Genomic DNA, 24,560 nt, shown 5'->3' with positions numbered 1-24,560 from the left:
TGTCAAGTTCCACAAAAGAATATATATATTTATATATAGTTGTAAGCACAACCAAGTGAGGTGGGCGGGGCTTTTGAGGCACATACCACGCCCCTTGCCCCTCCCCCACCAATGAACACACACGAATCAAAGAGTGACTTCGATACACACTCAGGAAAAGAAGCGTAACCTCAGAGAAAACTTTCCGGCACACCGAGCACCAACACCAGTAAATACAGACACATGGCAGCCCTATGAGACAGCACAGCAGCTGAGAGCAGCATTCAGAAAACATACAATAAATACACGCATACGATTCCTCTTTACATGAGGGGGGCACGTCTGTACACGTCTAACCTTTCATGCGAGGGGCGAAATGTCAAAGAGCATCGCGGGAGCACCGTGCAAACCTGAACACACTTAAAATATCTGCCCCCTCTTATGTAAAGCGGAATGTTTTTTTTTTTTTTTTTATAAAACAGATTTTATTGAGTTTCACTTTTTGGATACAGGATTTAGACTTCAGAGTGTCCTGTTTTCCCTACTTCTTAATTGATCTACAATACACTCTTAAAGGGAACCATGGGTATTAAGACTTGCATGGCTTAATATAACAAAATGAGGTCTCTTATTGAAATATGTAGTAGAAAACCCATTAAATACCTATGTTATTTAAAAAAATCCACATCATTTTATACATATTTTGGACTATGGTGGATGCCATTCGTGGGATTTCTACTACATATTTCAGTAAGGGACATCATTTACATTATATTTAACCAAACCTGGGGTTCTCTTTAAAAATAAAGGTTCTTTATTGTATGTATGGTTCCATGAAGAAGCTTTAATATCCCTGGAACCTTTCATCTTAATGAAAGGTTCTTTATAGTGGACAAAAGTTTCATTAAATGATTAAAATATTCTTCACAGTAGGAACAAAATGCTTATTTTAAAGCAAAAGCTGACCCAAAAATAATAGAAATTGACTGAAAAATTCCTCACACTCAAGTAATCCAAGATTTGAGTTTGTTTCTTCATCTGAACAAATTAGAGAAATTTAGCATTACATCACTTGCTCACCAAAGGATCCTCTGCAGTGAATGGGTGCCGTCAGAATGAGAGTCCAAACAGCTGATAAAAACACCACAACAATCCACAACTTCAGACTCCAGTTTATCATTTAACATCTTGTGACATGAAAAGCTGCATTTGTAATAAACAAATCCATCATTGAGATGTTTTTAACAGAGTCCTCTATGCATAATGTTGCAAAAGTTGTCTCATCTGAATCATAAGAGAAATATGCACAGATTAAACACAGTTTACAAGCAAAAGGCAAGGATAAAATACATTATTTAGCAAGCCTGTAATCACCTAAATGAATTTTGAATAAATGATTTTGATTTAAAAAAGCATTTTTGGCAAATCCAGATAATTTACTATAGCAATATTATGTTTTCTTTAACGGTTATTGGCTGCTGTAGCACAAGTTTTGGTCCGACCCCCTTAAAACGTTGCATGCTTGTTTAGAATCATCTGTTTCATGTGCTCAGTGGGTTTTGTGAAGTTTTGAGTTTTCCTTTAGGCTTTATAGGATTTAGGGTAAATTCAGACCAGCCCCTTTTCTAAATGACCTCATTATAGGTTCCCAAAAGGTAAATGTAAAAAAATTCTGAAAATTCCAGAGTCCAGAGAATTGTACTGCAGTGTTTTTTTCCAGATTGAGTGAAAAAAAGTAGTTTTTTTTACATCTTCTCAATCATTTAACAAACAATTTAATTGACACCAGTGGATCTAGAGGCAAAATTGTCCGGAATGAAGGGTTCTATCATATGACATGAACATTGTGCGTATATGCGAAAAACCCTGCAATGTACAATCGTTTGCACTCTTGGAAAAAATGCGATAGTGCCCACCAGTGGCTAATTTCTTTCAACTTTTTCTCAGACCTTTGGGGTCGTGAAGTCGAACAGGCACACGGAGTTTCTTTCCGAACTTCCATTAACCTTGTGTAACAGGTGCTCAAATTTTGTTGGCCAAGGGTGGCCATGTTTCCGAGACACAAATGTCACACACAGATTTTCATGTTGATAGGACAAATAGTTGCACAGTTATAGCCATTTTTATGTTTTTCCCCCTCTTATAGCACCACCAAGTGGCCAAGCTCCTTGATTCTTTTCCTGAACTTGGCGGAGATATGTAATTCCATTCAGGAGTAACAGGCATTTTACTAAAAGTGGCCCTGCCCTTTTCAACGTTTTAACGCTCCTTTAACTCGAAAGTTCAGCTTTTTTTGACAATTACTGATATTCACTCTCTAGAGAATCCTTCTGCACTGGCTTGGTTCCAATCGGGCGAAAAACCTAGGACTAGTTCGCAAAAGCAGGTTTTTTAAAAAAAAAAGCAAAATACCTGAAAATTTCGCCAGGCTCGCGATCAAATCTGAGGCGTGTGTTTTGTCCAATGTGAGCCAAGGATTCCAACGACATAAGACATTTGAGCCTACAACTGACAGTTTAGGAGTTCTGAGTGATTTTTTACTTTTGTTTGCTGTAGCGCCCCCTGTCAGGCCGACTGGGGCGAGGTGTAGGTGACTGTAGGTGATGGGGTGATGGGAGTACTACCATCCTTCCAAGTTTCAAGTCTCTACGACTCACGGTTTGGTCTGCACGATCAGTTTAACATGGAGATTTGTGGCCATTCTAACAATTACAATAGAGTTTAGTGAACCCCTAACAAGCATGTTGTTTGATTTTGATGTGAGAGGAGAACAGCAGTTAGACTTTTCCACTGGAGGAAGCATTACCATGGATTACAGTTTGAAGTTAAAATGCCTTAATGATGGATTTGTTTCTTAGAAACACACAGCTTTTCACTTAACAAGACATTAATTGATGGGTTTGAGTCATGTGGATTTCTTGTGGATTATTGTAATGTTTTTATCAGCTGTTTGGACTCTCATTCTGATGGCACCCATTCACTGCAGAGGATACGTTGAATCCAAAGTCATCTACATCTTGGAAGGCCTGAGGGTGAGTAACTGTGTTCAAGAACTGTTCACTGAAAGGTTCTCTGGAAAAAAAAAAATTTGCATAAATATTTTTAGTGTAATATTAAAAGCTTAAAAAAATCTTTTGTACTCCATCATGATGGAGAACATATGAAAACACTTTGTTTTGAAGCGCGCCAATAAAATCCCCAGCTGAATGCTACTTTTAGGTAATTCGCTCTTCTTGACTAAGCGTGTAGGCACTGCCAGATTTCAAGTTTTTCATTTTAGCATAATCATATCATTAACCTGTTTCATGTTGTGCGGACGTTCTTCGTCGGACATGGCATGGGATCAATTTGCGTTCAAACGGTGAAGCGGCCTCTGCGGGGTTTGTATATGTTACGCTGGCGTTTTAAACCTGGGATAGTTTGTAAAGAGGGGAGTTAGTTCAGCTCTCTCGGATCAAATCACATCTCACGTCGTAGTTTAGTGAGGTATTTAAATGTTACATCCTACGGCCTCCACCCCAGGCCTGAGATGAGAAATCCAGACCCCGAAAGCCTCAGAGGAGTCCAAAAACGTCTGTAATGATTCATAAATGCACTGCATATTTAGGTCTGTAACTCAATGCTACATCAGTGAAGACAGAAAGAAAAATTCATCTCATTCCGAAGGAAAAAGTCTTGACGTGGACGCACAGGTGCGAGCGATATTCGCAGACATCGGTAAACTAAACACACACTTTATTTTAAATCTACCTCGTGCGGTTCTTTACATTTCATTCTCGTTTGGCAATCACCACGACCAGTTGCACTTCATATCATCACTGTAATTACATCACTTTAACAGCCTCCTCCTCAAAAACTATAAAGCTTCATACAGTCTAATAAAGCCATCATTTTTTTGCATGAATAAAAAGCCATAGAACTCATGCAAACACTGACTGTAAGTTTATATTTTAAAATAGACAAAGCTTTCAAGCCGTCAAATGTGAAAACTTCCCGAAACGAAGAGAGAAGCTTAATATTTTATTCTTGGATACTTGGCCTTTGGATTGTAATGGATAAATATTTTATTTTTCATAGCATTGCCATTGGTTTTTGTTCTTCTTCCAGAACATTCAAAGGAACATGGAAATGTTCCCCCATTGGCAATAGCTTTGATTGATATCGTCTAATTTCATGCACGGACCTTCTATCAAACAAATAAATAAAACAAACATACATTCAACCATCGTAACTGCACAATTCTCCAGGGTCGAGCATTTTTATAACCTGTCATGTGCTGTGTTTTCGCATAGCAGTTCAACATGTGGATGTAATATCTAACACGCTTGTGATATCATGTCTGTCGTACTGGAACAAAATCTGACAGATGAAGTTTCTGGACGACATACAGTAAAACACGCAAGCGGCTGATAGCAGGGGCCCTGCTGACAGGATGGGGAGGGTACAAAGCACATTCAACATGCTCTGGACACTTAGACGTGAGCGTGTGACTTCTGACATAACTAAAAAAAGGCTTCGCTATACTAATTGAAGCCTGTTCAGTCTTTAGAGAGTCGTCTGCATTTCGCATCAGACGATGTACTCGTATGTTGTTTGATCGCTTAGCGAATCATGACATTTCACATGGCACTTCTTTTCTAACGCTTTTATCAGATGCTTAGTTACATCAGACGGTCGAGTTGTGGGGTGATCTCAGAGATGTTTATAATCGGCAACAAAACGCTAAGTTCAAAGGCCGAGCAAAAATAACGATAAAATTGCATAAATTAAAAATCACACTGGGTGAATCGCACAAAAAACTGCCAAGAAATGCTCAGGTCATATGTCACCTCAAAAAAAAATAAAAAAATAAATAAAATATATAAAAACTAAAAATAAATGTAAAAAATTCTGTGTGAAGAAAGTCTATACTCTACGGAAGTCAGTTTCTGCCAGATGTATCAATTCTGACTATTTCTCAGAAATCTGACTTTATAACTCACAAGTTTATATCATGCAATTCTGAGAAAAAAAGTCCTAATTGCGAGTTTGTATCATGTAATTCTGGGGAAAAAAATCCAAATTGCGAATTTGTCATGCAATTCTGGGAAAAAAAGTCCAAATTGCGAATTTGTATCACACAATTCTGAGAAAAAAGTCCAAATTGTGAGTTTATATCACGCAATTCTGAGAAAAAAAAATCCAAATTGCGAGTTTGTCATGCAGTTCTGGGAAAAAAGTCCTAATTGCGAGTTTGTATCATGTACTTCTGGGGAAAAAAATTCAAATTGCGAATTTGTCATGCAATTCTGGGCAAAAAAGTCCAAATTGCGAATTTGTATCACACAATTCCGAGAAAAAAGTCCAAATTGTGAGTTTATATCACGCAATTCTGAGAAAAAAAACTCCAAATTGCGAGTTTGTCATGCAGTTCTGGGAAAAAAAGTCCTAATTGCGAGTTTATATCACGCAATTCTGAGAAAAAAAAATCCAAATTGCGAGTTTGTATCACACAAATAGAAGTCCAAATTTTGAGTTTATATCACGCAATTCCGAGAAAAAAAGGCCAAATTGTGAGTTTATCATGCAATTCTGAGAAAAAAAGTCCTAATTGCGAGTTTGTCATGCAATTCTGAGAAAAAAAGTCCTAATTGTGAGTTTATATCATGCAATTTCAAAAAAAAAAATCCTAATTGCGAGTTTGTATCATGCAATTCTGGGGAAAAAAAATCCAAATTGCGAGTTTGTCATACCAATGTAAAGTTGGCACCCCATGTTGCCATTCGTTTGTCATGCAATTCTGGGGAAAAAAGTCCAAATTGCGAGTTTGTATCACACAATTATAAGTCCAAATTGTGAGTTTATGTCATGCAATTCCGAGAGAAAAAAAGTCCTAATTGCAAGTTTGTATCACGCAATTCTGAAAAAAAAAAAAAAAAAATCTAAATTGCGAGTTTGTTTCACACAATTCTAAGAAAAAAGTTAGAATTGCGAGATGTAAACTCGCAATTGCAAGAAAAAAAGAATTGTGAGATGTAAAGTTGCAATTAACTTTTTTTTTTTTTTTAATTCAGCGATGGAAGAGGGCTTCCATAATACTGAACCTAAGTTATTTTGTGACTTTTATTTCCATGATTTTCTCCCAAAACCTTGCTACTTATTCTAATATGTATTTGAAATATAATAAATAATGATATATTGTTTAAATGTTTTTTTTGTTTGTTTTTTTTAAGCGCATCCACACAACACCCACTGTTCAAAACTTTGGGGTCAGTAATATTTTTTAAATATAAACTTTCAATAATGTAATATTATGCAATAAAATATTATCTACATATTATTCAGTAAGGATGCATTAATCAAACATGACAGTAAACACTAATAATTTTAACATTTTGACATTTAAATGAAATAGAAACAGTTTTTATGATAATATTATTTTCCTGTATTCTTGATCATAAATGCAGCCTTGAAAGACTTCTTTCAAAAGCATTACAAAATTCTTATCGACCCCAAACTTTTGAATAGTGGTGTATATCTTTTAATTTTGAGGTGAAATGTGACTGCTTCATGAAATTTTCCCTCCTGCACATACCAAAAAAAAAAAAAAAAAAATCAAAGAACATAAAACAAGAAAAACGGCCCTCGACGGGCCTAAAGGGCTCGGGTGTGACATCACTGACCTACTACTGGTGCAAAGCTCACTTCCAGCAGAATTTATAATGAGCTCCAGAGCTGAACAGTCTTTCCTGTACCATTAAACCCTGCTTCAGATCCAGGCTGGTGCTGCGAGCCGTCTCTGACCACATAGTTGACACATTATATTAGCCTGTTTGTGGCACTAAACATTTTGCATGAACCATTTCTGTGGTCATAATGTGGTTCTGTGTTCCAAAGTCAAAAAAACAAGCGTATATACGTCTCTCGTGTCTGACTGTGTTGCTGTTTCGGGTTGGTCTGAGAGGGCAGTATTTGGCAGTGAGTCGATGAGTCAGAGTTTGTATCTGCATTAGTCATATTGTTTTGGGTTGACTAACAAACAATCTTAGGTCATATAGTCGAAGTGTGATTATGTTGTGGTCTGTATAATAGGCAGTTCAGTCAGTAGTTTGTTTCTAGTCTGTAGGTTTGCTCTGGTCAGGACAAATAGGTTCTGCTTCCAGTCAGCAGCCAGAGTAGAAGGAGCTGAAGAGCCAACATTGGCCAGAGAGATGGACTCAAACTGCAGCCGCCACCACAGTCGGATGCGTCCTCCTGCAGTCAACACAGAGACGTTAGAGACTTTGAGATCGCATAAACACAAGTTCATAATACAGGCAGGACATTTCAGTTCAGACAAAGCTGGGTTTTCAAATGATTTCTGAAACACTGCATCTGGTTTGTTTCTGGTTCAAGGCTACTTTAACCAGTGTTGTATAGTTAACTAAAACTAAAACTGAAATACAATTTACTATAAACACTGCATGAAAAAAAAAAATAAAATAAAAATTTATTAGAAATGCTGGCAACTAAGTTTTAGTTGAAGTGCTAAAATTACTAAAACTAAAAGTGAAATAAATAAAAGCTAAATAGAAATATATTCGTAAAAAATCTAATAATAATAATAAAATGCAAAACAGAAAAACTAAAAAATGACGAAAAGCTAAAAAATTACTAAAAGTAAATAAAAATGGAAACTAAAAAATAAAAATCTAAATAATAATAATAATAATAATAATAATTATTATTATTATTTATTATTAATTGCAAAACAAAACAATAAAAATGACGAAAAGCACAAAACAAAATAACTAAAAGTAAATTAAAATGAAAACTGAAAATATAAAAATAAAAAGCTAATTAAAAAATAATAATAATAACTAATGAAAAAGAAAACCAAATAAATACAAATGATGAAACGGACAAACTAAATTACTAAAAGTAAATTAAAATAAAAACTAATAATTTAAAAATAAAAAGTTAATTAAAAAAAAAAAATAAATAATTAAATGCAAAACAAAACCAAATAAATGCAAATGATAAAAAGCACAAAACAAAATTACTAAAAGTAATATAAAAATAAAAAGCTAATTAATAATAATAATAATAATAATAATAATAATTTATATGCAAAACAAAAAACAAATGAATACAAATTATGAAAAGCAAAAAACACAATTACTAAAATTAAAATGAAAACTGAAAATATAAAAATAATAAGCTAATAATAATAATAATAATAATTAAATGCAAAACACAAATCAAATAAATAAAAATGATGAAAAGCACAAAACAAAAAGTATATTAAAATGAAAACCGAAAATATAAAAATAAAGCACTAATTAATACTACTACTACTACTAATATGAAAACTGAAAATATAAAAATAAAATGCAAATTAATAATAATAATAATAATAATAATAATAATAATAATAATAAAGCAAAAAAAAAAACCAAAAAAAAAAACAATTACTAAAAGTATTTAAAAATGAAAACTGGAAATATAAAATTAAAAAGTTAATTTAAAAAATAATAATATAAAAAAAGCTTATAATCTTAATTTTGTTGTGTCTTTTCTATCTATCTATCATCTTTGTGTGCGTGTGTGTGTTTGTGTGTTTCAAATAACAAAAATGTTTTGTTTGTTTTTTTTGTTTGTTTTTTTTTAAAGGTTCAGTTTTAGTTTACAATCTCTCACAAACCTCTGACCAGCTTGAAACCAAGTAAAACCAGCTATCATCTGAACCCAGTTTTAGTTGGATTTTTCAGCAAGAAGATCCATAAAGAATGCAACTCAATCAATAGACACTCTGCTATATGTGAAATGAAAAATGAATATCAAAACATGTTTTGGCTGAACTGAAAGGGAATGAATCAAATCAATGACACGCATGCAAAAACTCTCGCTGTAGAAATAATGCACGACTCTGACTGATGGTCTACGTTTTGGTCTTCTGAAACAAGGCTTGCGTGCTAGAGTATGTGCGTGAAAGGCTTGCCAATGAAAGTCCTGGGATGCCCCAGGTTTGAGAGGCATAGGGGCGTATCATCAACGCTAGGACGGAAACACATCTGGAGTTTCCTATGTTTATTCCACAGAAAATCTCTCAGGGAACTAGCTGAAAATGCACTTCCTACTTTCACAGCAGGAGGAAAGCAGTGGCGTCCTGCCTCTAGGTCCATACTGAAGCATTGACTAAACAATATAGTGCTTTTTAACCTACTGTACATCTAGACCCATATATGATATGACAACCAGATACTAAGGAAAGCCCAGCATGCTACAATTCATTCTCAATTAGAGAATGGCAGCAAAACAATAAGATGAAACTGACCATCAAACACAAAGCAGAAACAGCAGCAAAATGATGGATGGGTAATACATCAAAGAAGAAGAGCCACTGATTGGACACAAAGGCTCATCCTACCAGTGACAGGCATGATGAGCAACCAATGAGCATTCAACATGCAAACAGAAAGGAAATGAATGTTAGTTAAAAAAGAAAACAAAGAAGAAGAAAAACAAGCATTAAATGATGAACATGCATATTGAGAATTACCCATTTTGGTTATAACTTACATCTAAGTTGTTGTCAAAGCAGACGTCCGGTCCTTTCCTGTACCGAGGGTTCTGGGCCAGCACACATGGATCAGGACCAGTAGCTGAAAGAAACTGATAAGGACAATAGCCAAAAAAAATAGCAAAAAAAAAAAAAAAAAGGACTAATTCAAGACCCTTTTGGGAGCAATTTCTTGGGTACTTAAAGTGAAGTATTATTAAGTTGGCTTGAGAAAACAAACTTACTGATCTACTATTAATCATCGTCTTCTGAGACTAAATTTTAAAGTGTATCTCCTCCTACAATTTTCAAGCTACAACCACCAAACTCAGGTCAGACATTCAGACAGGTCAAGCTGGGAGTCCTGCTACCCTGCTAACCAATCTTCAACCAGCTATTTTTCATCTTAACCCTCAAAGACCGAGACAGCCGCCCGTGGCTAAAAATAACTACTGTTATTAAAATATCTAATAACTTTTGAACCGCTCGTCCAATCTGAATGATTTAAAATGTTCCGCTTTTTTTGTATCACGTTTGTCTCATTTGGATATTCAGAGGCTCTGTAGTAAACGTGATTACGTCATCATTTTTTGATCGCATTGATTCGTCAGAGAAACCAATGCATTTCGTCCTCTCAGCCAAGCAGGAACGATTGTTGATGCTTAGTCCCACCCCCATGCCCAGATTTGTTCAAACTGTCACCAATCAACCAATAAACATAGTTGTTGGACTGTTGAACCACCAATTAGCATGTTTCTTTGTAAATTTGAACAAACTCAAAGTGAAAGTAAAGTACGTCGTGTGTGGATGAAAACAAACACAAAATAGCACATTTGCATGACAGTACTCTCTGAAAAAGCATAGAAAAACACACAACAGAGCACTTTGACACATAACAAAACAAAAGCAAGGATGAAAGGGCAGTACATATCCGACAATGCGCTGGAATTTGTTTTCACGTGGCTATGCGCTGTCCCGGTAAAACGCGAATACAGCCAGTGGATCGATCCATTTGACTGTTATATTATGGTAATTCTTCTCATATAGTTTATAAAGATCATTTGCACTAATTTTTTTTTCTGTTGCACTCTGTATATTTTCTCTCATTTTGTGTGTAGTTTGTGAATCATTTGCACTGTTTGTATATTTGTTGCACAAGACGATTTGTGCAGTTGTTTTCACTACTTGCTGCACTGTTTGTGTTTGTTGTTCATACTCTGAAAAAAAGATTTCTCTGAAAAACAAAAACTCACCTTTTATTTATTTATTTACTTGTGTTTTCTTATTACATAATACTGTTTCCATTTACTTTACTTCCTAAACATTTTTGAACACATCTAAATTGTCAATAAACTAAATAGACGTCTTTTTTACTGAAAAGCGCCTATAACCAATATTGTAATAAATGGCTATAACTTGCTTGGGGAATGTTATATGTAGATGAAATTTTATTTTGAAGTGTAAAACACCCAAATACAACTTTCTAAAGAAAAAAATCCAAACTTCATGTGTTTCGGTTTGAGTGCACAGTAAAAAACCTCCAACTGTTGCTTGCGATTTTCTTACAATTTTGGAAATTCATTCATTCTTAGAGAAGACAAAAGGAAAATTGTGCCTTTAAATTAGCTAGACTGAAACTTCAATTTCTCCTGTTTACAATGATATACAGCACTTGATGCTGACTACTAGAATAGGTCTGAAAAAACAAAGAAAAGTGCAGGCGTGTCAGGTGCCCCGAAAATGTCCTAGGTCTTTAAGGGTTAAACCAGCAGCTTTGCTGGTTTCAGCTGATTTTTAGAATTTTAAATTGGTTTTAATTAGACTAGCAATAAAACATGCTAACGACTTGCTGGTAACTTACTAATCATGTTAAGAACATGCTAATAACATGCTAATAATGCTAGAAACATGCTAACCAAATGTTAACAGCTTGCTAATCATGCTAAAATCATGCTTGTAACTTGTAATCATACTAATCATGCTAGAAACATGGTAGTAACTTGCTAATCATAGTAGCAACATGCTAGTAACTTGCTAATCATGGTAAAACATGCTAGTAACAGGCTAATCATGCTAGAAACATGGTAACATGCTAGTAACTTGCTAATCATGCTAACAGAATGCTAATAACATGTTAATCATGCTAGAAACATGCTAGTCAAATGTTAGTAACTTGCTAATCATGCTAAAAACATGTGAGCAACATGCTAGTAACTTGTTAATTGTTTTAACATGCCAGTAAAATGCTAACCATGCTAGAAACATGGTAGCAACATACCATAACATTATGGTCGTGCTAGAATCATGCTAGTAACATGTTAGTGACTTGTTAATCATGCTAATAACATGCTAAACATGCTAGAAACATGCTAGACAAATGTTAGTAACTTGATAATTATGCTAACATGCTAAAAAAAGTAACACGTTAGTAACTTGCTAATCATACTAACATGTTAGTAACATGCTAAAAGCATGCTAATAACATGATAATCATGTTAGAAACATGCTAACAACACATTATTAACTTGCTAACCATGTTGACATCATGCTAGTAATATGCTAATCATCCTAAAAACATGCTAATCATGCTAGCAACATGCTAATTTATGTTAAATTGTGCTAACGACATGCTAATTCATGTTAAATCATGCTAGAGCATGACTTAACCATCCTAAATCATGGTAGCAACATGTAGATTCATGATAGAAACGTGTGTGTTCCCACTCTGTCCCAAACGTTTATTTCAACAATTAAATTCAAATAACTCTAATAACAAATTAGAGTCAAATAACAGACAAGGCTTTCTCAAGCCAACTTCAAAACTTTACTGATCTAGTTACAATGTAAAAATCACTGTTTTCTATTTGAATATATCTTAAAATGTAATTTTTTTCCTGTGATGGCAAAGCTTAGTTTTCACTAGCCATTACTCCAGACTTCAGTGTCACATGATTGTTCAGAAATGATTCTAATATGCTGATTTGCTGCTAAAGAAACATTTATTATCATCACAATTATGATATCATTATGTTGAAAAAAGTTCTGCTGCTTAATTTTTTAATTAAATGGAGATATTTTTATTTTTTTAGGATTCTCTGATTAAAGTTCAAACAAGTAGAATTTATTTCTTTATTTATTTAAATATTGATCAATTGCATTGATTAATGCAGTATTTCTGAGTGAAATTATACATTTTTTAAATCAAATCCAGAATATACACTAACATTCAAAAGTCTGGAGTAAGTTTTTTTTTTAAAGAAATTAATATTTTTATTTAGCAAGGGTACACTAAATTGTATGAAAGCCACTGAATAAAAAAAAATGTAAAAGGTTATTGCAACTTTTTATCTCATAATTCTTTTTTTCTCAGAATTGTGATTGCAAGTTATAAAGTCAGAACTGCAACATATAAACTCACAATTGTGAGAAATAAAGAAAGACAAAAACTTGCAATTCTGAATTTTCTCACAATTTCTTTCTCACAACTGCAAGTTTTTATCCAGCAATTCTAACTTTTTCCACACAATTCTGACACTTTTTCCTCAGAAATGTGATATAAACTCACAATTTTGAGTTATAAAGTCTAGTTTTGAGGGGGGGAAAAGACTGATATGTTCTCAGAAGCATAATTCTGACTTAAATCGCAATTGTGTGTTATAAAGTCAGAACTGCGAGATAAAAATTTTTAATTCTTAGAAAAATCAATTGCGAGACAAACTCATTTCTGAGAAAAAAGCCAGAATTTTAAGTTTATATCTCGCAATTCTGACTTTATTTCTCAGATGCATAATGCATTATTTTTGAGTAAAATTATACATAAATACTTCATGCATTCTTTAAGAATCAAACCCATGATTTGACTGAACACTACGAGATGACACTGTAAGAAACAAGGTGAATCATGTGAAGGATACAGGGCTGTTCGGCTTGTCTCAGCGGTTTGGGATCGCAGGACAGGCAGGAACTCTTTGCGTCAGAGATCAAAAAGACCAAATTTGTGTTTGGAAGCTTCTCTGCCCGGTACATCCTTGAAAAAAGATTGAAAAACAGCAAAGTCATTAATACAAACAGTTCTCACAGTTCTCAAAAGCTTATATCATAAGTCTCGATTAATGCATCTCTAAACTAAGTAGACATAAACCTCAGCGAGACCACCCATTAAATCAGGAGCAGTAAACATAAGCAAGCATCAATGGCTGCCGACTCAAAACATTTTGCGTAAGTCAGCATAAGCTCTTTGTCAGGAATCAATTATACACTTCTTCCATATCCAAAACCGTCCCAACATGTGTGGAAGTCTTTAGTAAGTGTAACAGGAGATGAGTGTATTATATTGGAAATCTGCGTCGGTTGGCAGCTTGTTATGTACTGTCATCGCCGAACGAGTTTCAGCCATGAGCTTTCTTTATAGCGTTCTCTTGTTCTCTTTTACTGCTCTCCTCCCTCTCTTTAAAACAGAGTGACACGGGTTTTTGCGCCGGCCTGTGTGCATGTAAACGTATATGTATGTGTAAAAGTTCTTTGTTACACATCACCTGCTCTCTCGGTAATCACGGGCTGTTTACCGCTACCCAGCATGCTCGGCGGTGCATAACGAGCCTCTCAGATCATAGCGGCCATCGGGGTCACACTCACACAAACACATATGCACACACACATGGAGGGCTTGATGATCACAGGGAAGCATGGAGTCCTAAAGTTCAGTGGCTCACATCTGTCTGCCCTCTAAGGAATGCTTTATTCATGAGAGCAAGAGAGGTTATAAGAGCACATAAGAGTGCTTCAGGTGGGTTTTTGTGGTCTCCGTGAAAAACATCCTGTGAGAAACTATAGAGATGTGCCAAAACCTAGTGGGATGCGTACTGAGACATCATTTATAAGGTTATTTTACACAAAAATGAACATTCTGTCATCACTTACAATACACTCCGAATGTATATTACAACACTGGACCTCACTGACTTTTTTTTGTACCAACAAAAAAAACAGATTGTTTTAAAAAATCTTTTGTTTTTCACAAAATAATTGTAACAGTGTGGGCAATTTTCTGACCCAGCTTTGTGACTGCAACGTAAACATTGTTGCATGGATTTATTACATATGTTTAACACATTTACTGAATATGACATAATAATTGTTTCTACTATCTATAAATCATATCCAGAACATACAATACCATTCAACAGTCTGGAGTAAGTTTTTTCTTTCTTTCTTTATGAAAGAAATCCATATTTTTATTCAGCAAGGGCACACTAAATTGTATGAAAGCCGTTTCCACCACTGAATAAAAAAAAAAAAAAAAAAAAAAAAAACAGGTTATTGTGACTTTTTATCTTAATTTTTTTCAGAATTGTGATATAAACTCGCAATTGCAAGACATAAAGTCAGAATTGAGAGATATAAACTCACAATTGCGAGAAATAAAAGATAAAAACTTGTAATTCTGACTTTTCCACACAATTGCAAATTTATATTCAGCAACTTTTTTTTTTTTAACAATTCTGAATTTTTTTGCTTAGAAATGTGATATAAACTCGCAATTGCGAGTTATAAAGTCTAGTTGTGAGGGGGAATAAAGACTGACATGTTTTCAGAAGCACAATTCTGACTTAATAACTCACAATTGTGTGTTATAGTCAGAATTGCGAGATATAAACTTTCAATTCTGAGGAAAAAAAGTCATAATTGCGAGACAAACTCATTTCTGAGAAAAAAAGTCAGAATTATGAGTTTATATCTTGCAATTCTGACTTTATTTCTCAGAATTGCAACTTTATTTCTCAGAATTGCAACTTTATTTTCAGAATTGCGAATTTATCCAGCAATTCTAACTTTTTTCACACAATTTTGACTTTTTTTCTCAAAAATGTGATATAAACTTGCAACTGTGAGTTATAAAGTCTAGTTTTGAGGGGGAAAAAAGCCCGATATGTTCTCAGAAGCACAATTCTGACTTAATAACTCACAATTGTGTGTTAGAAAGTCAGAATTGCGAGAAATAAACTTTCAATTCTCAGGAAAAAAGTCATAATTGCATAATTGCACTCAGAATTGCAAGTTTACTTCTCAGAATTGCAAGTTTACCCAGCAATTCTAACATTTTTCACACAATTCTGACTTTTTTTCTCAGGAATGTGATATAAAATTGTAATTATGAGTTATAAAGTCAGAATTGCGAGATATAAACTTTCAATTCTGAGGAAAAAAAGTCATAATTGCGAGACAAACTAATTTCTGAGAAAAAAAAGTCAGAATTGTGAGTTTATATCTTGCAATTCTGACTTTATTTCTCAGAATTGGAAGTTTACCCAGCACTTCTAACTTTTTTCACACAATTCTGACTTTTTTTTTTCCTCAGATATGTAATATAAACTTACAATTGTGAGTTATAAAGTCTTTTTAGGGTGGAAAAAAGACTGATATGTTCTCAGAAGCACAATTCTGGCTTAATAACTCGCAATTGTGTGTTATAAAGTCAGAATTGCGAGACAAACTTATTTTTGAGTAAAGTAAGAATTGTGAGTTTATATCTTGCAATTCTGACTTTATTTCTCAGAATTGCGAGTTTGTCCCACAATTTTGACTTTATAACTCGCAGTTTCTGTCTTGCAATTCTGACTTTATTTCTCAGAACTGCAAGTTTATACCATGGAATTGCAAGAAAAAAGTCAGAATTGTGAGATAAAAAGTTGCAATTACCTTTTCTTTTTCAGTGTTAGAAATGGGCTTTCATAAAATTGATCCAAGTAGACATTCATAATGTTACAAAAGATTTCAGTTTCAAATATATGCTGTTCTTTTGAACATTCCATTCATCAAAAAATCATGAGAAAAAATCTTTAAAAAGAACCTTTAAAAAAATGGATCCCTGTTTCCACAGAAATATCAAGCATAAAATATTACACTATTTCCACCAAACATCTTACAAATCAGCATATCTGAATGATTTCTGAAGGGTCATGTGACACTGAAGACTGGACTAATGATGCTGAAAATTCAGCATCATTTAAAATATATTAAAATATTTAGTTATTTTAAACGAAAAATATTTGAGGTATTTTAAACATGAAAATATTTTACGTTATTTTAAATTGTAATAATACTTTTAAAATATTTTATTTTTACTGTAGTTTTGATCAAACTCAGCTTTGGTAAGCAGACCCGGAAAAAGACATAAAAAACAGAAAAGAAAAAAAAAATATATTTTTTCACTTTTTTTCCCCTGGATTTTTGATCAAATAAATGCAGACTTGATGAGCATAAGAAACTTTAACAACTTAAAAACTAAAAAAAAAAAATCTTACTGATCCCAAACTTTTGAATGGCAGTGTATGTTTAACAAAAGCAACACACACTGTACTCTTTATATTGAAAAATACTATTAATTAATATTAACTATTGCAAATATTACTGTGCCCCGGTAGACAACAGTAAAAAAACATTTGCAACTATATATTTTTTCATGCGTTTTAGTGGGGTTTTTTAATGCAAAAACAGTCATTTTTGGGAATTACATAAATACACAATAAAATTTACAAGATTTAATGAACCTACTTTTTTCTTTAATAAGGAATCATGAATTATTGAATCTACTGACACTCCTTGCAGTTCACCAGTCGGGTGAGGTTTTATTTGTTGCCTAAGGTCTTAATTCAGTGTCGATACCACGGAATCAGAGGATGGTACTGTATTAAAGCCAAAATTTCAGTATCGATTCAACCCCAGTGTCTACGTAGGCAGTAGACAGTAAGGCAGCTCACTAGGTTTCAAAACAGAGGCATTGTATAACCTCTGAGGGGAGCGTTTTATCCAAAAATCTCTATATATCTGTAGGGCTGAAAGAAGACAAGCAGACCTTAGACAACCAATGCAAAAGCCTAAAGAAAAATGAAGTCTAATTTGCCATAGTCTCCTTGATGTTCTGTTTAAGCCATCCTTTTGCATGGCCGTTCCCGCAGTCAGTACATGCGTTCCTTTAGCCTGAGCTGGTGTTGATGTCTCTGCGAGCGAGATTGAATTACATATGCCGAAGCTCAGGTCTCGAGCTCCTGAGATCTCACAAATGGATTTCTCTTTATGGCTCTTGTTAAACTTTACATGTCTAAAGTAGTTAACATGGAAGAAAAACTATCGTACGCAGAGTCACACGTGGGGCTCGTAAAAAAGGCGTAGAGTTTCTGTCAGGCCGAGCGCCCCCACCCACCCCGACACGTTTCGCTTTAGCGGCGTTACATTAAACAGCACGGCCGGCGGGATTTACGGCCGGCTGGACGTCGGGGACGGATCCGGGGAGCGAGGGAGCGGGCAGAGGGGACGGAAAGAAAGAGAGAAGGAAAGCCGAGCTGCTCGATCCTTGGAGAGATGACTTACCGGGATGAGCAATTATCCAGGAAGAGACAGAAAGACAGCGCTGACATCATCTGCACATGCTCACACGCACTCCCACACACGCTGACGGAGGGAATGCGGATGGATTTATGCGCGCACAAACAGAAAAACAGTCCTCACCTGGAGCAGTTTCCACAATCCATAGCTCCAGAGAAAGATTTGTTCTCGTTCTCAAAGAAATACTGAGTCTGTTCGGTGATACAGCTCTCTTTGGAGAACGCATCCGAGAGGTCATCCTCCGAGTACGCTGAAAACACACAAACACACCAGCGACACACTGTGTATATCAAAACACACACGCGGATCAACAGCCTATATATCAAGCACGCTCGCAACAATGCAGTTTTGCTGCTCGTTCAATTGATGCAAATTACTACATCAGTTCCTGAACATTTCGACAACTTGTTGAAATCAAATTAAATTTACTTGATTGAAAATTTAAAGTTCACTTAGTCAATGCATTTAAACTACATAAGGAATTCCATCCATATATTTTAGGGTTATATACTGTATATAACAAAATGATGCATAATATTATTATATATTTAAGTGTTGTATAAAAAATATTTTTAAAAGTTCCCCTTTTTAAAATGTTCAAAAATCGTGTTTTTCTTATTCTGCATTCCAGTTAATCTCAATCAAACTGCAGTTGGGTTATTTTGATATTTTGATATAGAGCAATAATAACTTAAAAAACACAGATAACTAACACAATAAAAACATGGTAACATAATAAAAAACAAAATTTTTGGAAAAAAAAAAAAAACCTGAGTTATCTATTTTTGCAAAAAAACTCTTCACATATAAACTATACATAAATAAATATACAAATATATTTATTATATTTCTAGGAAAAACAATAGGAAAAAACAGTAGATTACAACAATAGTATAAATTTGTTCAAAGGGTTTTTTTGGTTGAAAAGATTTAAAGTTTATAGTGTAGAAATGTGTTTATTTTTAATTTATTTATTTGTATTAATTTTTTATTCAAATTTAAAGTGCACTTAGTCAATGCATTTATATACCGTGTATGACAAAAACGGTGTAATGTTATTACAAACGTAAATTTTATACAAAAACATATTATAAAAGGAAAAGTGTATATATAAACTACATAAACATAAACAGAAAAATATAAATATACAAAATATGTTTTTATAAAGTATTATAATATATACATCAGTTTTAATAACAGTTTTTAATAGGAAAAAAATGATTACGACACTATAATAAATTTGTCGAAATGTTTTTTTGGGTTGATAAGATTTAAATTTCATAGTGTAGATATGTATTTATGTTTTATTATGTATTTTGTAAAATATTATAATATATCCTAGGGTTTTTTGGTTGAAAAGATTTAAAGTTTATAGTGTAGAAATGTATTTTTGTTTTATATGAAATGTAAAGTGCACTTAGTCAATGCATTTATATACTGTATATGACAAAAATGATACATAATATTATACATTTAAATTCTATATAATATCAATTTTAATATCAGGGTTTAATAGGAAAAACATTACAACACTAAACTAAATTTGTTCACAGTTTTTTTTTTTTTATTTTTTTTTTTTTGTTTTTATAAATGCATTATTTCAAATGTACAGTTCACTCAATCAATGCATTTATATACTGTATATTACAAAAATTAAATTAAAAATTAAAATTTTATATACAGAATTTATAAACAATTATAATATATGTACATCAGTTTTTAATAGAAAAAAACATTACATTACAACATTAGAATAAATTTGTACACAGGGTTTTTTGGGGGGTGGAAAAGATTTACATTTTATAGTGTAGATATTTACTTATTTTTTTATTTATGTTTATTAATTTATTATTTAAAATGTAAAGTTCATTTATATACTGTATATGACAAAATGCTGTATAATATAATATAATATAATATAATATAATATAATATAAAATCCAAAGTTGCAAATAGAAGAGCCAGGGCTGTTTCCCAAAAGCATCGTATGCCTAAATAGTTCACACAACCACTGATCAACGTCACTCACAATGCGTTAAAAAACACAGCCCAGAATTGGGCTGACATACCTGTTCCCACTAAATTTGGGAGAGTCAGACTGAGAAGTAGCTGCTGCAATACTGACCTAAAAGGAAGAAACAAACAAGAACATCCACCTCAACACGGCAATCCTTCATCTGTCTGTCTATTTTTCTCAGTGAGTGGTGTCTATTTCTTCTTACCAAACCGCAGTGGAGGCCCACCAGCCTACAGTCAGCATATCTGCTATCGTTGGCTGTCAAAAACAAACACACAAACATAGATGCCAAACTAAAATAGACACAAAATAAAAGATGTTGGACTTTGTTTCCTCATTTCAGAAGAGGTTGACAATATAAAGTTCTTGAAGGTTTTCCTATGGCTCTGAAACCTTTATTTTTTAGTAGTACCCATTCAAGCTTACCACGTATACAGAGCGGGGTCCGGCAGCAGCTTTAGTTTCTCTCTCCGGGTCGCAGACGGATTGGTAGTCGTAGGTTTTATTAAAAGAGAAGAGTGAGGTGTTGACCAGAGTGATCATCAAAACAGGGTCCACTTCACCAAAGAACTGACCTATCTGAAAATCAGAGTGAATGTATGAAAAAAAAAAACTAAATATGAAGCACACAGTATTTCTGGATCTTGTAAATATCCACTACCTGTGTGATATATTCATCCTGATTGGACATGAGCAGAAATCCGCCATCATCCAGTATCACACAGTCCACTTGCTGAGGAGTAAAACCAGCCATTCATCAGAAACAGAGAGTGAAAGCAGCTTTAGATAAGTGGCTGCAGAGGTCAAAGCAGCATGAAGCAGTCAGCACCCTACCTTATCATTTCTGAGGCACCCGCAGATCTCATCCTTGCACTGCGGAGAGGAAATTACGTAAGTAGAGAACTGAGAATTCGTGAAACAGGCCTTTTACAACGTTTATTAGAGCGAGTCAATTCATCTCCGCTTTCAATATCGGCCCATCTAGAGAGGCTGCGTTTGCGTCTAAACAGCTTCCACATGTGCCGATAAGGAAACGAGGGTCATTTCTGCTTACATTTTTCTTGGTGGTAGCGTTTATGAAGCTGTTCATCCAGGCTGACACGTTGAGTTTGACTCCCACCACTGTAGGATAACATAAAACACACACTGTCATCTGTGTTGAGATCTTACAAAAATATGATAAAATATTCAGATGATGAGAGAAAGTCATGTCAGGGTCAGACCAAACAAAGCTCTGAAATGAATTCATGTGGAGAATGAGCAAGTGATGCATCATTGATGAATCATTAAAACACAAACAAAATTTACACAAGAACTGACCAATTTAGTTAAAAACAAATCCCAGTGACATTACTGGGTTGTTTTTTAAAGATAAACCCTTTTACTTAACCACATAGGAATGGCCTTACTACTGGTTGGAAATTCTTGATCATTTACTATAAACAGGACTATTAAAACAAAACAGTTATAACTTTTATTACATTGACTATATATTTAATAGAAAACGATTTCACTACCGTTCAAAAGCTCAGCGTCTGTCATTTTTTATGTTCACAAAGGCTGCATTTATTTGTTCAAAATCACAGTGAAAACACTAAATACTGTGAATTTTATTACTATTTTAAATACAAATTTTATATGTGGATATATTATAACATTTTATAGGTCTAGGTCCTCTAGGTCCTCTACTATTTTCAATATACTTGCTGCCCCTTGGTAATATTATTAGAAAACACGGGATTAGTTTCCATTGTTATGCTGATGATACTCAACTATATATCTCAACAAGACCAGATGAAACTTCTGAATTATCGAAGTTAACAGAGTGTGTTAAAAATGTAAAAGATTGGATGACCAACAATTTTCTGCTATTAAATTCAGATAAGACAGAAATATTACTTATTGGACCTAAAAACAATACACAGAATCTTTTGACTTACAATTTACAACTAGACGGATGTACTGTTACTTCCACTACAGTCAAAAGCCTGGGTGTTATATTAGACAGCAACTTGTCTTTTGAAAATCATATTTCTCATGTTACAAAAACAGCATTCTTCCATCTTAGAAACATTGCCAAGCTGCGAAACATGTTACCTGTTTCTGATGCAGAAAAGCTAGTTCACGCATTCATGACCTCTAGACTGGACTATTGTAATGCACTACTAGGTGGTTGTCCTGCATCTTCAATAAACAAGCTACAGATAGTCCAAAATGCAGCTGCTAGAGTCCTTACCAGGTCAAGAAAGTATGATCATATTACCCCAATTTTAAAGTCTCTGCACTGGCTACCTATTAGGTTCCGCATCAGCTACAAAATAGCACTACTTACCTATAAGGCACTTAACGGTTTAGCTCCTGCGTACCTAACTAGTATTCTACCACGCTACAATCCATCACGCTCCCTAAGGTCGCAAAACTCTGGACTGTTGGTAGTACCTAGGATAGCAAAGTCCACTAAAGGAGGTAGAGCTTTTTCACATTTGGCACCCAAACTCTGGAACAGCCTTCCTGATAACGTTCGGGGTTCAGACACACCGTCTCTGTTTAAATCTAGATTAAAGACGCATCTTTTTAGCCAAGCATTCAAATAATGCATCTCAAACTTTTCCTGCAGCTATATCTGATCAAATGTTCATTATTAATCTTTTAGCTCTGGTTTAACAAACCTTCCTTTTCTTAGTTTGAACAGCAGCTACGCTAATTATGTTCCTATTTGTTCTCTGTTTTTGCCATGGGATTGACATCCCATGGTAACTAGGAATTCACAAGCTCCAGTGTGGATCCAGAACACTTAAGAAGAGATGATGCCAACCCCACAGAGGACTTCAGATGATGCCAACCCTGAAAACATACAGCACTACCGAATTCTGCTACTAATTTATAGTGTTCTTTGTCTGTTTGATTACGTCATTAATTGATCTTTACCACACATCTCTGCCATATGTGCATCAAGCTACTACTACATATATTGTAAAAATGTCAATTTGGTGTAAAGCTGCTTTGCAACGATATGTATCGTGAAAAGCGCTATACAAATAAATTTGAATTGAATTGAATTATTTATTACTGGGAATTTTCAGCAGCCATTACTCCAGTCTTCAGTGTTGCATGATCTTTCAGAAATCATTATTAGCATTGAAAACTGTGATTTTTTTATAATTATTATTATTTGATGAATAGAAGATACAAAAGTACATTTTTTTTAAATTGAAATATATTTTTAACATTATAAATGTCTTTACTGTCACATTTGAGTTAAGTATTAATAACAGCATTTTAAGTAATTCATTTTACCAGAAAGAAATACAAATAAAATAAAATAAAAATACTGCATATCAAGGAATTCATTTTACTGGAAAGAAATACTGCTAAAATAAAATAAAATGAAATAAAAATATATAAAAAAACCAAAACAACATACAGCGTATCAAAAAAATTATTTTACTGGAAAAGATATTGAAAAATAAAATAAAATAAAATACAATTTTATTTTGAAATGAAATAAAATAATAAAATAAAATAAATAAAAATGAAATGAAATAAAATAAAATAAAATAAAATAAAATAAAATGCAGAATATCAAAGAATTCATTTTACTGGAAAGAAATATTGAAAAAAATAGATAAAACAAATAAAATAAAACAAAAAAGCTTATCAAAAAATTAATTTTTTATTAAAAAAATAAAATAAAATAAAATAAAAAAATAACACAAAAAACCCTAAAACAGAATACTGCATATCAAAGAATTTATTTTACTGAAAAGAAATACTGAAAAATAAAATAAAATAAAATAAAATAAAATAAAATAAAATAAAATAAAATAAAATAAAATAAAATAAAATACCGCATATCCAAGAATTCATTTTACTGGAAAAAAATACTGAATAAATAAATAAATAAAATAAAATAAAACACAGCATATCAAAGAATTCATTGTACTGGAATATTCATAAAATAAAATAAAATAAATTTAAATAAATAAATAAAACTAACCAAAACAAAATACAGCATATCAAAGAATTCGTTTTACTGGGAAAAAAAAATACAGGAAAAAACAAATAAAAAATAAAATAATACAATAATTATTTGAACTGGTTATTATATATTAATAGATAATAGATTTATTAATATTAATTACTGGTTACTTTTTTTATGAGTTTTAAAGAAAAGAAATAGCTGAATCTAAAACAGTTTTTTGAATTATTTGATAAATAGTAGATTCAAAAGTACAACATTTATTTGAAACGGAAATATTTTGCAACATAATAAAATGTCTTTACTGTCCTAGGTGAATAAATGTATTTAAAAAAAATCATACTGACTCCAAACTTTTGAACAATAATGTAGCTGAACTTTTTAAGAGCTCACCGGCAGGTTTGAGTTTTGCTCCATCAATGTCCAAGTCCACCGCTTTACTGACAAGGATACCAGACTCATAACCAGACTCTCTGCTCTCTGTTTCGAGAGAAAAGACGACACAAATGCAAAACAATAAAATGCATTTAAGGTCAGAGTTGTCTCTCTTTGCTCTATATCATTTAACTAATCCAAACAGGCTTGAGTTTAGTATCCAAATTCTGTTTATGCAATTCTCCTGGTAACACCTGCCAAGGTAGACATGTTACATCTGATATCGAAATGTTCAAGGGTTTCAG

General features: G+C 33.3%; 1 protein-coding gene across 1 annotated transcript in view; it reads right to left on the bottom strand.

The window, feature by feature from the left end:
* Positions 1 to 5,992: 5,992 nt before the first annotated feature.
* The window catches only part of LOC127180851 (voltage-dependent calcium channel subunit alpha-2/delta-1), a 130,044-nt gene continuing 111,476 nt past the window's right edge, over positions 5,993 to 24,560 (bottom strand). The window contains exons 28-38 of the mRNA XM_051135172.1: positions 24,274 to 24,360; positions 20,956 to 21,023; positions 20,736 to 20,774; positions 20,563 to 20,634; positions 20,328 to 20,480; positions 20,107 to 20,159; positions 19,954 to 20,009; positions 18,008 to 18,134; positions 13,414 to 13,526; positions 9,520 to 9,602; positions 5,993 to 7,212 (exon numbers count right to left, since the gene is read on the bottom strand). Of these exons, the coding sequence (XP_050991129.1) occupies positions 7,096 to 7,212; positions 9,520 to 9,602; positions 13,414 to 13,526; positions 18,008 to 18,134; positions 19,954 to 20,009; positions 20,107 to 20,159; positions 20,328 to 20,480; positions 20,563 to 20,634; positions 20,736 to 20,774; positions 20,956 to 21,023; positions 24,274 to 24,360 (968 nt within the window). The 3' untranslated portion in view covers positions 5,993 to 7,095. The remainder of the gene's footprint in view (positions 7,213 to 9,519; positions 9,603 to 13,413; positions 13,527 to 18,007; positions 18,135 to 19,953; positions 20,010 to 20,106; positions 20,160 to 20,327; positions 20,481 to 20,562; positions 20,635 to 20,735; positions 20,775 to 20,955; positions 21,024 to 24,273; positions 24,361 to 24,560) is intronic.

This window comes from Labeo rohita, chromosome 18, assembly GCF_022985175.1.
Source record: "Labeo rohita strain BAU-BD-2019 chromosome 18, IGBB_LRoh.1.0, whole genome shotgun sequence".
Classification (NCBI taxonomy): Eukaryota; Metazoa; Chordata; class Actinopteri; order Cypriniformes; family Cyprinidae; genus Labeo; species Labeo rohita.
This window is presented reverse-complemented; position numbering and strand designations above follow the sequence as displayed.